Source organism: Homalodisca vitripennis, chromosome X, assembly GCF_021130785.1.
Source record: "Homalodisca vitripennis isolate AUS2020 chromosome X, UT_GWSS_2.1, whole genome shotgun sequence".
Taxonomy (NCBI): Eukaryota; Metazoa; Arthropoda; class Insecta; order Hemiptera; family Cicadellidae; genus Homalodisca; species Homalodisca vitripennis.
In genome coordinates, this window is record NC_060215.1 from 157,558,760 (window position 1) to 157,574,371 (window position 15,612).

The window sequence follows — 15,612 nt, forward strand, 5'->3', positions numbered from 1 at the left end:
ATACGTAGTTATCAGGTAGGTAATTAATGAGCCACAGCAGGTACGTAGTTATCAGATAATCAGTGAGCTCCACCAGGTACGTAGTTATCAGCTTATCAGTGAGCTCGAATAGGTACGTAGTTATGAGGTAATCAGTGAGCTCAAATAGGTACGTAGTTATCTGGTTGGTAATCAATGAGCCACAGCAGGTACTATTTATGAGGTAATCAGTGAGCTCCAATAGGTACGTAGTTATTAGTTAGGTAATCAATGAGCCACAGCAGTTACTATTTATGAGGTAATCAGTGAGCTCCAATAGGTACGTAGTTATTAGGTAGGTAATCAATGAGCCACAGCAGGCACGTAGTTATGAGGTAATCAGTGAGCTCCATCAGATACGTAGATATGAGGTAATCAGTGGGCTCCATCAGGTACGTAGTTATGAGGTAATCAGTGAGCTCCATCAGGTACGTAGTTATGAGGTAATCAGTGAGCTCCATCAGGTACGTAGTTACTATCGGATTTTTTATTAGGGACCACTAACTTTGCGATACATTTGTAATCCCAAAATGCAAATGAATTATTTTATTTTATTATTTATTTTAAATTGTAAACGAGTTATAAATAAAAAGCAGTTTTTTTAGAAATACACAAGTTTGAATTGGTATGAAACAAAGGTATTACATACTGCTATTGATAACTTGTGTTGTTACGTATGAGTGTGTTGTTACATAAACACACTAATTTTATGATAAAATACTGGGATGTTTCTGTGTAAATAATTGTTATGTTTCCTTTATATAGCAAATGTATACATTCTAAATTATTAAGTATTTGTATGTCACCCCTTTCAAACTAATACGTATTAGTTTAATCATATTACAAATTAGGTTACAAGTTAAATGTACGCCACACCACTTGTTGCGCAACAGGCTGCAATGAGATCATTTCATTCTCGAGACGCCCTGCGGACAGACAGACAGACGGTCAGACAGAAAGAAATTCAGCAAAGAGCGTCAGCAATGAATGACGCTCAGCCAAGTTCCTCAGTTGGACTTTACCAATCACAAAACTCTTTCTTGCCTATGTAAAATGAAGTTTCATGCCATATTTAAAATCTGTAGATGAAATATGTAAGGTACCACCATGTAAGGTAGAGACTGATGTCACATGAACTGACACATATTTTATTTGATTCATTTTCAAAAACTTATTTCTTTATGATGGTTTTAAACATTATTTAAGATCAGAAGTATTCTTTTACACATAATAATTTAATATTAATCTTGTAAAAATGTAATAACTATTTCTAATAACAAGTTAAATTTCATTGATTCTAATGAGTTTAGCTTAAATATTATACTCCAATTTTGTAATTTAAGATCAATTCCATTTACAAAGCAATTAGAGATGCTTCTCTTTAAATATTTGAACAATTACATAAATCTTCACGTAATTAACTGGAATAAATTTCTTGTCCAAATTAAGAACAGTTTATAGATCTTATATGAAATTATAAACATATTTTTTATAACAAACTATTAAATTGACATGGTCTTTAAATTGATTGCTTTTAGATACAAGTACTTTGAAAATTTAAATGAAACTTATTAATATGAATTGATAAAACTCTTATATTACTCAATGTTATTTTCTTATAATTAAATACAAAATTTCTTAACTTACATATTTACTGGGCACTAACACTAGACACTTTTTCGCGTAAAGTATTTCACCGAACGAGACACACTCACGCACACACCCGATTATTCGTGTACTTCTTGAGGACTCCTGAGGGCTCTTACTGACTGCTCTTCTCTCCACTCTAGGGTTATGTATTTGGACCATCTACCGCCACGTCCTCTGGAGGCTGGATCACGTCTATTGCGAAACTCCATTGGCAATTGATGAGAACCAATATTTTTTATCTGCATTTTAATGAGATTATTATTATTATTAAAAATAATCCTGTTGTCTAGGAGCTGCGTGTCAGCGGAAGTCGGTACCCGCTCACGGGATACCATCGTGTGACCAGACAGTCGGTACGCTTCGTAGTATGGTTTGTATTAATATACTTTCTTTCCAACGGTGAGAACGTGGTTTCACTTTAGTCATGAATTGTTTTATAATAATAATTTCATGTCCCTTACAAGTATATCTCGAAATATCTTGCCACAATTCACATTTTCGTTCCTTAAGATAGGTATCATGGCACTGTTAAAATAATAACAGTTGTGGTGAGCTAGACAGTAGTGCTACAAAACTGTTATTATGCGTTGTAGTATTACAACGCAAGAGTTCTCTAAAAACCAATCTTATCACTGACTTTGAACATATTTCTACTCTATACTGAATATAATACCTATGACACAATATAATAATAATAATAATTTTATTCCATCAATAATTTACAAAGTATAATTCACAATAACTTTTTCGGAATTTACTGACCACTATTACCAGTAGTGTGGCCAGTGATATAATCTAATAATAATATTAATACACTTAATCTAGAGTCCAGCAACTTAAGTAGTTATTTAAAATCGAGCCTCCAATTGTAGTGTTTTCTTTTTATTTTATTTATTTTTTAATACTACTGACGTGAACCAGAGCTGATAGGTTTCTATGAATATCCAAATATTGTTGAATAACGCCGGCCAGCAGTGATTTTATTTTCATTGGTTGTCCAACCTGCTCAGAGAGCAAAGTTCAGTTTCGCTCTCAGACAGAGGTTTGTCCAAATTGTGCCTTCAGTTCGACTTCGGCATCGCCTTGGTGAAACAGAACGTCGTAACTACGGGCACTGTTGTTTTAAGTGGTTTGTCCGCAAGTAGATTCGCTGTGTGTTCTTTGTTGTAATCCTATTATCAATCCCAACCTTTGGAGACTTGGTGTAACACTATAAACATGTAATTTAAAACCATATAATTTTCCTTTTTCCTTCAATATTTGTTTATTTAATTCAATTCATATCTATTTTTACTGTTCTTTGTTGGTATATACCAATATAAAATTTTATAAGTAATATTACTTTCGGCTGGTACCTGTACATGTCGTCAGGTCTGGCCGGCAACGTGATGGACGATGAAAACCCTCTAAGGCCAATTAGAGTTCTTTTTTAACTTAATGAAAAATTCCATAATAAAACGAAAAACATGAAAACGATGACATTTCTGACTTTTTTTTTTTTTTTTTTTTTTTTTTTTTTTTTTTTTTTTCCTTTGGGTTATTGGGGTGGATTTCCTTGATCCTCACACGTCTAACCTGAGCTTATTTGTGTGCCCCTTTGATGTTAGAGGGGTAAGCTCTATCCTTCGTGCCCTTAATTAGGCTAAGGGAAAGCTTTTCCCCGATGTACTAGCATCTGGTTCGTTCGCATGGGTTGTTTTTTCACCGAAAAGAGCCCTTCTCCTTTGCTTCCCAAGTATCTCAACAGGTCCAGTATTATGTGTTTTGCAGTCTTCTTCAGACTTATTGCAAGAGTTTACACTCCGACGTCCTCATTTCCGTAACCTTGAGTGGTCTTAGGTGTTTCCCTGAAGTTGGCCGTTGTCCAGTGATTCAAGGCAATCACTTGCTTAACCCGATCCGCATCCTCAGCCCCATCAGCCATCTGGTGAATCCGGTGCTAGAATCGGCCAAGCGTCTTTTAGCCGAGTGCTTGTCCTTGGTGACTCTGACACCGCAAGCGGTTGTGTCTTCCTGGACCCATTTGTGTTATACTTTGATTAAGCGGCTCTGACTTGCTTATACCACAAACTCGGTTTCTGGACCGGTGTACTGGCAGATGCTTGCTCCGCCTTTTTGGCAAGCCTGTCGGCGCATTCGTTTGCCACCTATGCCTGTGTGGGCCCGGTATACCCAACCAAGAGACGCACACTCAGTTGCGTGGATTCCAAGCTTGCAGAGAGTGTTTTTTAAAAAGCACTCCCCGCACACAAGCTTGGATGAGAATGCTGTTGGCGTCAAGAGCTTTAAGAGCTGCCTGATGTCCTGACATTATACAGATGTTCATTTCCTGGTCCCAATTCTGGTGAGGCCTAGGTTTGGCACAGGCTAGGATACCATAGAGTTTTTTTCGGCTTGAAATATGGAGCAGTTCCGACCCCATAACTGCCGATAAGGGCAGTTCCTAGGGAGATTGACTAAACACTCCATATCCAGTTCTACCCGTTAATAAAGGCGAGCCATCCGTGTAACCAAGACAAAAGCTTTCTTTCTTATTGTTGGGATGTTATTCTTGCGGATTTCCACTCATCTCTGGCAGTAGAAGTCAACAGAGAAATGGGCCTTATTGAATACGAACTGTACCGTTTTCATTGTGGTCCGGAGATACCATTTCGAGAATAGCCGCTTGGGTTTACAGCTTCAGTGATGTCGCCATGGCTCGCGTTTAGACGCGGCCATTCCTCACAAGCCATTTTTCGAAGGGGGGGTTGCTCTATTGAGGGCCCGGACACGGCCACTTACGCCGAATTTATTTAGCACCCCCTTTTTCGTGACGTCCAAAAAAATGATCGTCAGTCTTCTGGACTTTAGAAACCATAATCAAAAAAGTGAATTTGCTCACCCCTAAAACCCAAAAATAAACCTTTCACAATCAGATATGACTAATATAACCTGAAATTAAAGGCCCTCCCTTTGAGATTATTTGTTCCAGGACAAAAATAATAAAACTACAACTCAATGCTTATCATATAGGAAAGATTTTAAAAAGCTACACCACACTAGACCATTGAGTATGTTTAAAACAAGTCCAACCGGCCGCCAATGTAATACAATTTTGTGCAAAAATGCGGCTAACAGCAAACAATATTGATCGATTTTCCCGGTTCATTTATATCCCCAATACAATGTGTTCTTGTACCTTCTAATTAGAAATAAAACTCTCCAAATGGTGTAGTGAATATAGACCCTAGTATCAGTTTTAGGATGGAAATAATTTTAAAGAAACTCTGAATCAGACGTGTACCATTAATTGAGGCCAGGACGTAATTATAGCGTAGAATCAATAGCGAACTTTGTGACACACGCGAGGGCTTATGATCAAGTTAACTTTTGATGTCCGATACTCTCCCTAAATTACATTCATTTTAAACTATGTCAGGGTTCAAGTAAACCCCTATATAAATCCCTGTGAAACAGTGGCTACCGCTGCTTTGCATAGGGCAACAGTGGCAAAAATTCCGGCCATGCAAAAACGAGAGAATTTGCAGAGACTGTGGCGGATAAAATTATCATTCTTCAGCCCAATCACCATGCCAAACTCCCTCTTAAATGTATTCATCTGTCTAGGCCCCCCACTAGCAGCAAGCTCTAAAATTACTGGCCCTGAAATTTCATCAGACAAAAAACCAGATTCAAAGAAAGGATGAGCCTAAGATAAAGAGAGGACTACTTATTACATCTAGTCAATTCCTACCCGGTCCCCACTTATATGAATAGTAGGGGACCCAAAAGGACCTCCCCAAAAAAAACACTTTTGCCGAGTGCAAATCCAAGTCCCTTGCGAGCCTCTTCAGACACTAATCACTATCCGAAATCTTCCACAAATATTCTCCCAAGTTAATAAGCCTAATTTCCATCTCTAATAGATACTCATCCCTTAGCACTGTACTAGATACGCCCACCACTTCCGGTGTTACCTTCCAAACAACACAGTTTATACGAAAACCTACCTCAACACAAACCCACACAACCTCAAACAAAACTTTCACTACTAACTATTAAACCTAACTCAACCAAAACCTAATATATGCTAACCGTAAACCTAAACCTAACCTAACAGAAACAAAGACAAGTTGACCAGAGAACACTTACAGGCTCTTTTGAAACACTAATTAACAGAAATAAAGAAATAGAGGTTAAAAAACTTCTAATTGTTACAACAACCAAAAAAACAAACTATAGGATGAGGCTACTAGCAATCATTTATAATTTCAAACACTGTACGACCTAAAAAACCTGCTTAAATACTACTTCCAAAACAATAACTTAATTCAGTTACTAATAAAGAATAAATAGCACCTCTCCCCCCCTGATAAAGTATGACAACAGAAAAGCTAAACATACTTCCAATGGAATTGCCAGGTCACTTAAAACCCAAGTGGCCCTGGAGATCACTCAATTTTTTGGACTAAAAACTCAATTTTCATATTGGAGCATTTATCAGGAAAACATGGCTTAACTGATAATTAGAAAAACTATCTGATAGCAATTACAACATAATTAGTGTAAATAGGCTCGATGGATATGGCGGTACTGCCCTTCCTTATACATAACATCTATATCATGTTGAAAAAATGATCCGAATACAATGATAAATACAAGTTCAAACTTCTGGAAATTAAAATAAAAACTTATATAAGTAAATGGTATCCATATATACAACAATCTATTGTGCCTGATAGTAAAATTGACCCCACCTTTTTGGATAGTAACAAACTATTTATAAATGGCAATAAATATTCATTAATATGCGGTGACATGAAATTGCCCACCACCCCTATTGGTTCTGCTTTAAGGCAAAAACCTCCCCGAGGTTAAGGACATTTTCTTCCGGTGGAATACCTTCAATCCGCTATATTATGGATTAATAAATAATGGCATTTACCACCACCATCCCCAATTTTTGTATAATAGACAATCTTACTATGATTTGGAACTTTCTGCTACCCCAAAACCTACATGCTCATCATCACAAACTGGAATGTCTTAAAATGATCCGACTGGGAAGCATCACTTCCCTATCTCTATGCAAATTGAATTTCTATAGTAGGGCCTACAAATGAATCACCTGTGAAACAACTGTATAAGAAAACAAATATTAAATTAAGCTTATATGGGATCTTCTATCACAAGAACTATACAAAACCAAATACAATTAATTGAAAAACTTACCTTCTGTGAAATACATGTTTAATTAAGCTTGCTTGAATTAAAATACATTTTAAGCCACGGAAAAAGGCCATTCCGCAAATATTAATACCCAGCTCCGATAAAATAAGCCAAATTTTTATACAAAAACATTGGTGGACGGAGAAATTGTTCACAATTTGTTGGCACCAAAGGAGATTGGCCTTTAAAAATTTTTAGAAATTAACTAATGACCCCAACAACATATCTTATTTTATCAAGTAACTCAATTAAAAACATAAAGATGTAATTAATGCACGCAAAAGGAAGAGAAGGTTGGGAAACCTTGTGCCAAAAAATAGGGCAATAAACCCTCACCATTCCAAAAATATGCCTTGGAATATTGTTAAAAAACTAAAAAATTCCACATGATCTGAAAATCAAAATCTGAAATTGATAGATATTTTTTGTAAAACTTGCGACAAAAATTTATGCATACTCATTTTGCCGACCAATATGTACCACACAAAAACTGAAATTCAACCCCCATTTATTTTTCTGAAATAAATCACAGATATACTTGAAACTAATTTTAACATGCAAAGAATTATACAAGTGCCCTTAAAATCTAGACAAAAGGACACCTCCACCTGGGCAGCAGAGAGTGCAGATGGTATTGACCAAACTTAGCTCCCTAGATTTAAAAAACTAACCACCTGAGGCACTAAGAATATTATTAGTACTAAACTTATTTATAATAATATTTTGGAATGGTATAAATGGATTTTTCCCCCTGACCAGCTGGAAAAAATATTCAAGGTATGTTGCCAACTCCTTAAACCTGGTAAAGATAAGGAATAAATGAAAAACATCGTATCGCACCAATTTCCTTAAATACCATGTTTTTAATTAAAATCATGAACACACATGATCAAAAATAGGACTTGTATGGCTTGTAGACGATTTAAAGAATAAATCCCTGATGCACAACACCGCTTTTAGACAAACACACTCGGAGGTGCTGATTATTTGGTGTGCAATTAAATTTCAAATATACAAACTCTGCTTTTTACACACAACGAATGCCACTATTTTGGCACGGCTTTAAGATATTTCCTGTTGCGTAATGGACAATGTACATTTGCATACTTTATGGACAAAAACTTGTTCATGTAAAGGTATACCTAGGGAAATTTATTGTGCCACTGTCACAAACTGGCTGGTTGATAGGGCAGCTTGGACAATCATACCTTCCCCGACTATCAGATTTCCTCTAAAGGACCACTTGGTCGAGGGATCCCGCAAAGGTAGTGTCCTGAGTCCCTTTATTAACTATTGAGATATTATATATCAGACTATAAATAAAATGGTCTACCCTACTCAGGTAAAGATCATTACAGTATGCTGACGATGTCACCTTATATTTCATAGGTAAAAGTTATGACAACGTTACAATATAATATGCAATTTCATTAGACAATATGAATAAAGTTATTATAGAGGAATTTAAACTCTAAGCCTAACTCCTAATAAGAGTTGTCATAAAAATAACCATTTTAACTAGGAAAAAGGTCAATTACAAACACCTCAATACACAATTTTTATATTGGATGGTCCAAACAATAAGAAGTTTGGAAGATAAATTTAAAACTCCTAGGTATTATCTATAGATAATAAATTAAAATGTTAAACCATACTTAGAACAACCTTATATTTTGCAATGTTCAGAAGGACTTAAATATTTTAAAAATGGTATCATGTGGCAGAAACGGTGCCAAACCCACGATTTTGTGCTGAGTATATACAAAAGGTCTAATTAGATCCAAGATTTGGATTACTGCTCTTTTATTTATGGTCATGCTCTTCAACTATATACTTGACAAGACTTGAAAAAGTACAAAAACCAAAGGCACCTCCGATTAAAGCGAGTGGGGCCTTTAAAACTACCCCCTTATCATTTCGGCATGCAATTTGGTATGTGCTATACCTACACTATCCCTGAGAAGATTATCTCTTACTGATGCGACCTAATTTATAAAATAATAACAGCAATACAACGCAGACCCAGGGCCTATCACAGTGGTCATGTATTCTATACCATGCTAGACTAATAATAACCCTTTCTGGAACAAAATAGAAAAACTCCTGTATATATACAAGCCATTAATGCCCTTGTACAAACAATTAACCCTATAGAAAACAACTTAAAATTATTTGCTGTACCCCACGATGTTAACCACCAAACCTATTGAAATATACTGACGTAAATTGTAAGCTGCAATACACTAATTAATGGTAGATTGCTTGACAAGAAAGTCAGCAATCAAATATTGCAACAAGATATGGTATAATATGGTTAAACACAACTCTATAAGGATAATATTATCGGATCTACACTGACGATCAAAAATTGACTTCGGGCTCTGGCGACAGCTTACTATATTCCGTGCTATGGACGAAGAACATATTTTCACAACCTCAACCATATCGTTTTCGAGCTATTACAGCCGAAATTGTATGCAATTCTGAAAGCCCTGTTTGAGTAATACTAGGAAAGATCACAAATTAGTGAAATTTGTTATCTGCTCTGACTGTTAAATCTGTCATCGAAGCAAGTTGATCGAGGCATTATTGGGGTATAATAACAGTAAGGACCTGACTTTGAACATAATAGCGGAAATGATGAGAAACAATCACAAAATAATTACCGAACACTTTACAATGGGATACCTGGCCATAGTGGGATTAAAGAAAACGAAGCCGTCGTTAGATAAATTGGCAAAAGACATCAACCAGGTCCCTAACTTTCACCAGCTACGAAATTCTATGTTAACAAATGCTGATTTCAAAATTCGCACCCAAAACAAAAAAGATTGAGGACTGAAATGGACTGGTATAAATTAAACAATCATCCATTAAAGGCGAAATTGGTACAAAAATATTCAAGGCAATTGTTTGCCACAAAGACACCACTTGGTTCACAAGCATAATATCTAAAATGTCGAGAGGTGAAATAGTTTTAATATCTGTAGGATTAGGCTTGGTCACGCTAGATGGTTAACGCTATGTCTTCACAGAATTAAAATTGTTATTTTAATACACCATTATGTTATCTTAAATATTGCACAATGGGAATGGATGAAAACATTGAGAGGCATCTAATCCTTTCAGTGTCCCAAAATATACGACATGAAAGAAAATAACTATCTTCCAAAAAAAAAAACTAAAAATCATTAGTGTGACAATTTTCCAAGAATCAATACTATGTAATCAGCAACAGAAAAGTATGAAATTGTATAATGAAATCAACAATTTTTTTAAAAGCAATCAAACGAAAACTTTAAATATAAAAAAACAAAGTCCATTCTATACACAGACACAATACATAGATGTCATTCCAATCCTGGGCTCTTCTTTCCTTGGCCTACCTTTTTTTCGGGCTAGGACATTTGCCTGATCGGCCCCTGGCAGAGATAAGAGATTCCTACACCTTCCCTTCCTGATACCCATCTACTTACAAAAATCCTTATGAATAATCCTGAGCTTTATTGTAACTAACATAAATACTAACCAAAACATATTACCACTTGTACCATTATTGTTGTAACTAACTTGAATCTAAATGTTTTTTTTTTTTTCTTCAGATTACCAAAAAAAAACCTGAAGACTGGATGTAAAAATTTTTAAAGTTTCTTGTAAAGAAACTACCTACAACAAACGGACGGACAAACCACAAAAAGTGAACATCGGAGGCCTCATGGATTTTTAATGCCGGCCGCCACAAAAAGGTGGCAAAAGAAAAAGAAAAAAAAAAAAAAAAAAATTGTGCCTTGACTCAGTCATGCAATTTAGCCGGCGTCCATCCTGGAGGATACTCCGTGGACATAATTCATCAGAAATAAATACTAAACTATCCTTTTACAATTTACTATCCTATCCATATTGTGTTTTCCTATATTTTGTTTAAACTGTCACAAGTGGCTGTGTTGTGAAAATTAATAATTGTGATTGTGTGGTAATTAATACAAGTGATACAAGTATTGTGTTGTGTGTAACTAACCTCTATCTGGGTAAGCTAATCCAGTTCTAACTTTTCCTTCCTTCTTGTTACTGAGTGCACTAACTTATTTTACTGTAGAACATAATATACAATATAAATGTCGGTATTCATGACGTTAATAACTCAACACATAATAACAGCAATTAAAGTACTAGTAACACATCAATAATAATAATAAAATCTTAACAATAACAATAACATATTAGCAATAACAATAACATTTTAACAATAACCGTAACAAAACAACAATATATCACTCAACACATGTAACAAATAAATAATGAAATAACAAATATATAACTTTTCCTTCCTTCTTGTTACTGAGTGCACTCAGTCTTACTGTAGATCATATACAATATATACATATATATACACACATGCATATATATATACATATATATATATATATATATACATATATATATATATATATATATATATATATATATATATATACACACATATACATGTCGGTATTCATTATATCAATAACTCAACACAGAATAACAACAATTAAACTAATAATGACACATCAATAACAGTAATAAAATCTTAACAATAACAATTACATCTTAACAATAACCGTACCAAATCAACAATATATCATTTAACACATGTAACAATAAATAATTAAATAAGAAATATATAAATATAATAATATGTAAATATACAAATTCAATTTCATGCTAAACTAACTGAACTACATTCTATCTGAGGACATAATTTAAAAAATTAACATCTTCCTGCAATAAAAGCCAGTTGAACAGTTTAGCACAATTTGCTTTAAATGAATTACAAGTCCTAAAAGAAATTGGTATTTTATTAAAATATTTAGGTGCAAGGTAATGGAAGGAATGCCTAAACATTTCTTTTTTCACTTTAGGAATTCTTATTGTACCATGTTGTACATTACGGGTAGAGTAAAACAAATTTTGGTTTCCATTATTCCCGCTTCTAATGAAGAAGGTACTTAACACCTTGTATACAAACAGATGTTGAATCGGTAATATTTTTAAATCAACGTAAAGTGGAAATGAACTGTCAGTTTTTTGTCTACTTAAAATTATTCTGAGGAAGTAGTTTTGCGTAACTCTTAATTTTTCAATTAGATATTTAAACGTTCCACCCCAACAATTTATTCCATACTGCATCCGTGAATGGATTAGTGCATAATATAATGTTCTTAATAGTTCTTTATCACAACAGTTTTTCAAAAAATAGAACTTTCTTATTGACATGCGTACTTTTTTATGAAGGTCGCTTATATGGTTTTCCCATGTTAACCTACTATCAAAGACTATACCCAAATATTTAATGTTATTGACCTTTTCTATATGTTGACAGTTGCAATCAATATAACTACAATTATAATCATGAAATTTTAAAGTGAACGGAATGTTGTAATCTGAAAGGCTAAAATTAATATACTTTATTTTGTCAACATTAACTATCATTCTGTTAGCTTCACACCAATTTTGTAATTTTGCGATATCATGATCTATAATATCTCCCAAACAATTTACATCAGAATGAGAGTAAAATAACGCCAAATCATCAGCAAATGCAAATACTTTTCCTTTAAAATTAGTTTGTAATAAATCATTTATAAAAATTAAGAATAAAGTCGCAGAGATAACGGAACCCTGGGGCACTCCTGTCCCAATTTTTGAGGGAGTACTAAGGTGGTTACCTATTCTCACTTGTTGCTTTCTCCCAGTTAAGTAGCTATTGAACCAGCTTAAGGCGGAACCCCTGATACCGGCTGACTCAAGTTTATTTAGGAGTATTTTGTGATTTACCAGGTCAAAAGCCTTTTTAAAGTCAACAAAAATACCAGTTGTCAATTTACTATTGTTCAAGCTACCGTATATCAAGTTAGTTACGTCAATGAGAGCGTCCTCTGTTGATTTCCCCTTTGTAAACCCAAACTGGTATGTACTGAAAAATCTTCTATTATTGAGAAAAGAGACTAGACGAATTATTACAATCTTTTCAATAATTTTAGAGAAAACTGAAAGAAGGCTTATCGGTCTTAAATTGTCTAATTTTATTGAATTTGTTTTTTTAAGAATTGGTACTACAATGCTCTGTTTGAGGTTTTCAGGAAAAACTCCATTTTGGAAGCTTAAATTGATTATGTATACCAATGCAGGAGCAATCAAATCGATGACATTTCTAATCAATTCTACATTAAAGCCATCAATACCAGCGGACTTTTTGTTTTTAAGTTTTTTTACAATTCCAATTACCTCGAAAATAGTAGTAGGTATCAGGAAAAATGAGTTGGGTGTGTTAAAGGTTGTTGTATTTGGTGCTGTGACTGTACAAGGTCGGCCCTTCTTTCACTAGATCAGTCTGTACTCTAATCAGGTACTTACTTATCTCTTCGGCAATCTCCCTTGGTTCTAAGATTACTGACCCATCACACAGCTCTATTTTGTTAACGCATTTAATTGAAGCCTCGCCAAATATACCATTGATTACTTTCCATTGTTGTGATACATCTCCATTACAATTACTAATTTTCTTTGCGAAAAATTCATTTTTGGTTTTATCTATCTCTAATTGCAAATTTTTACAAAAACGTTTATAATAAGCTGTAAAATTTATATCGTATGGTCGCTTTTTAGCAATTTTGTATAATTTTGTTCTCTTTGAGATAAGTAGTATAAGTTTCTTATTAATCCATGGACTAAGTATTTTTGCCTTACTGATTTTTTTGTTATTAGTTGGGTCCAATCTGCTGCCATTAACAATTTTAACAAGGTAATCATGAAATTTATCATTTAAGCTAAATTTACGTTTTCAGTTTGGAAGAAATCTTCATTATCTATGTCCCTCAATTTATACCTAACCTTTTCGTAATCAATAACAAACTTATTCGGAGAGGACATATTCATAATACGATCGTTAATATTTATCGTGTTATTTGAATAAATCTTGAGGCCTATTAAACAATGATCAGTTAGCCCAATATCAAAAACTGAAACATTGAAATTATTTAAATTTCTATTTCTAACAAATACATGATCCAAACAGGTACTAGAATGCGTAGCAATTCTAGTCGGAACATTAACAAGTGAAGTTAATCCATTATTATTCATAGTACTGAGATAGTTTCGAGTTGAGCTGTTATCTTCTAGAATGTCTAAGTTTATATCACCTATATACAATATGCTATTGTTTAAGTTAGTTAAAATATGAGCCAATTCATCCACATAGACCTTCTCAGAAGAGTTATTTTGTCTATATATGCATAGTAGGTTAAAAAATAATAGATTATTAATCTTAATATTTAAAAGAAGTACATCAGCCGATATCAATGCAGTTTCCATTTGGCAGGAAGTAATACACTTATCAACAAAGCACATAACGCCACCAGCTCTATAGTTATTGTTACAGTATGCAAACATGTTGTAATCAGGAAGACTGTATAATTCTAATTCGTCGGAACTTATCCAAATTTCACTTAGAACAATAAACGTACACCTTTTTTTAATCTTACTTAATTCTAAAATAAAGCTATCAAAATTTTTCCTTATACTTCTAATATTAGCATAAATTAAACTATAACAATGCTCGGACCCTTGGGAATCAAAATAACTTGTGAGTGTAATGTCTGGGCTGAGAGCTTGACTACTTTTATCCATTATATTCATTCAGGTAAGTTATAGCGGACTTAGGAAAATTCAAAGTATAAAGTCAAGGAATGTATGCTTAGGCCTATTTAGAATAACAAAACTAAAACCACTTATTAATGTTACAGGCAATAATAACTTAAGTATATGCTTAATAATAAAGGACATATGATAACTTACAGAGTATTTATATTTAGCTCCCATATATGTGCATTTACCTAGGACCCAGGTTAAGAATATCCTCATACGTATTAATTTTAATACACTTATCGCCATCAGCCCTCTTGACAAAGAATTTTCCATCCCTATTCCAAGCATAAGCAAAGCCTAACTCCTTACTTTTCTTTTTGAGATCAGCAAGAAATATTTTATTCTTCGGAGAAAGGTGATCATTTAAATAGACAGTCTGTCGAGGAAAAGAATTATTTACCTTATCAGCTGTCAAGGGTTTGATTGATCTAGCTTTGGTTAACCAAGTGTCCTTCACATTCTTCTTCAGGAACTGGACAATCAGCGATGGAGGTCGGTCCCTCTTGAAGGATGGAATCCTATGGGCAGCTGCAATATCGGCATCCTCCACTTGTAGGCCTAGGGCTGCTCCGACATCCTTTACGATAGTTGTTGCATCTTCATTTGGGGTTACGGGAATGCCACTTATTTCGATGTTGCACCTCCTGGAGTACTGTTCAAGAGACCTAACTGTCTCTTTAAGATCGATAACCTCAGATTTGAGCTTGGTGTTTTCAGCACGGAGTTCAGCATTCTCTTTCTTAATTTCGGCAAACTCTTTATTAAGTTTAAGCATTAGAGAATTAGCTGTGTCCATTTTATCTGACATAAACTGCATGGAGTTAGTAAGCTCAACCATTTCACTACTCGATTTGGCCAGTGCGTTAAACACTTGTGTTTGAAGGTTATTTAAGGCTTGTGTTAGGAAGGATTATAGAAGGATTAGCTAACGCTCAGCCAAATCCCATGGGGTGACTTGCACCATAATCGAACTCTGTGTTACTTATACAAAAGATTAAGGTTCTCGCAATCTTTAAAGTCTATCTTAAAGTTAATTTTCTGTTTATCGCG

General features: G+C 34.3%; 1 protein-coding gene across 1 annotated transcript in view; it reads left to right on the forward strand.

Moving 5' to 3' along the window:
* The window catches only part of LOC124369699, a 75,168-nt gene that overhangs the window by 14,156 nt on the left and 45,400 nt on the right, over positions 1-15,612 (forward strand). Inside the window, exon 3 of the mRNA XM_046827752.1 lies at positions 1,959-2,038. Within this exon, the coding sequence (XP_046683708.1) occupies positions 1,959-2,038 (80 nt within the window). The remainder of the gene's footprint in view (positions 1-1,958; positions 2,039-15,612) is intronic.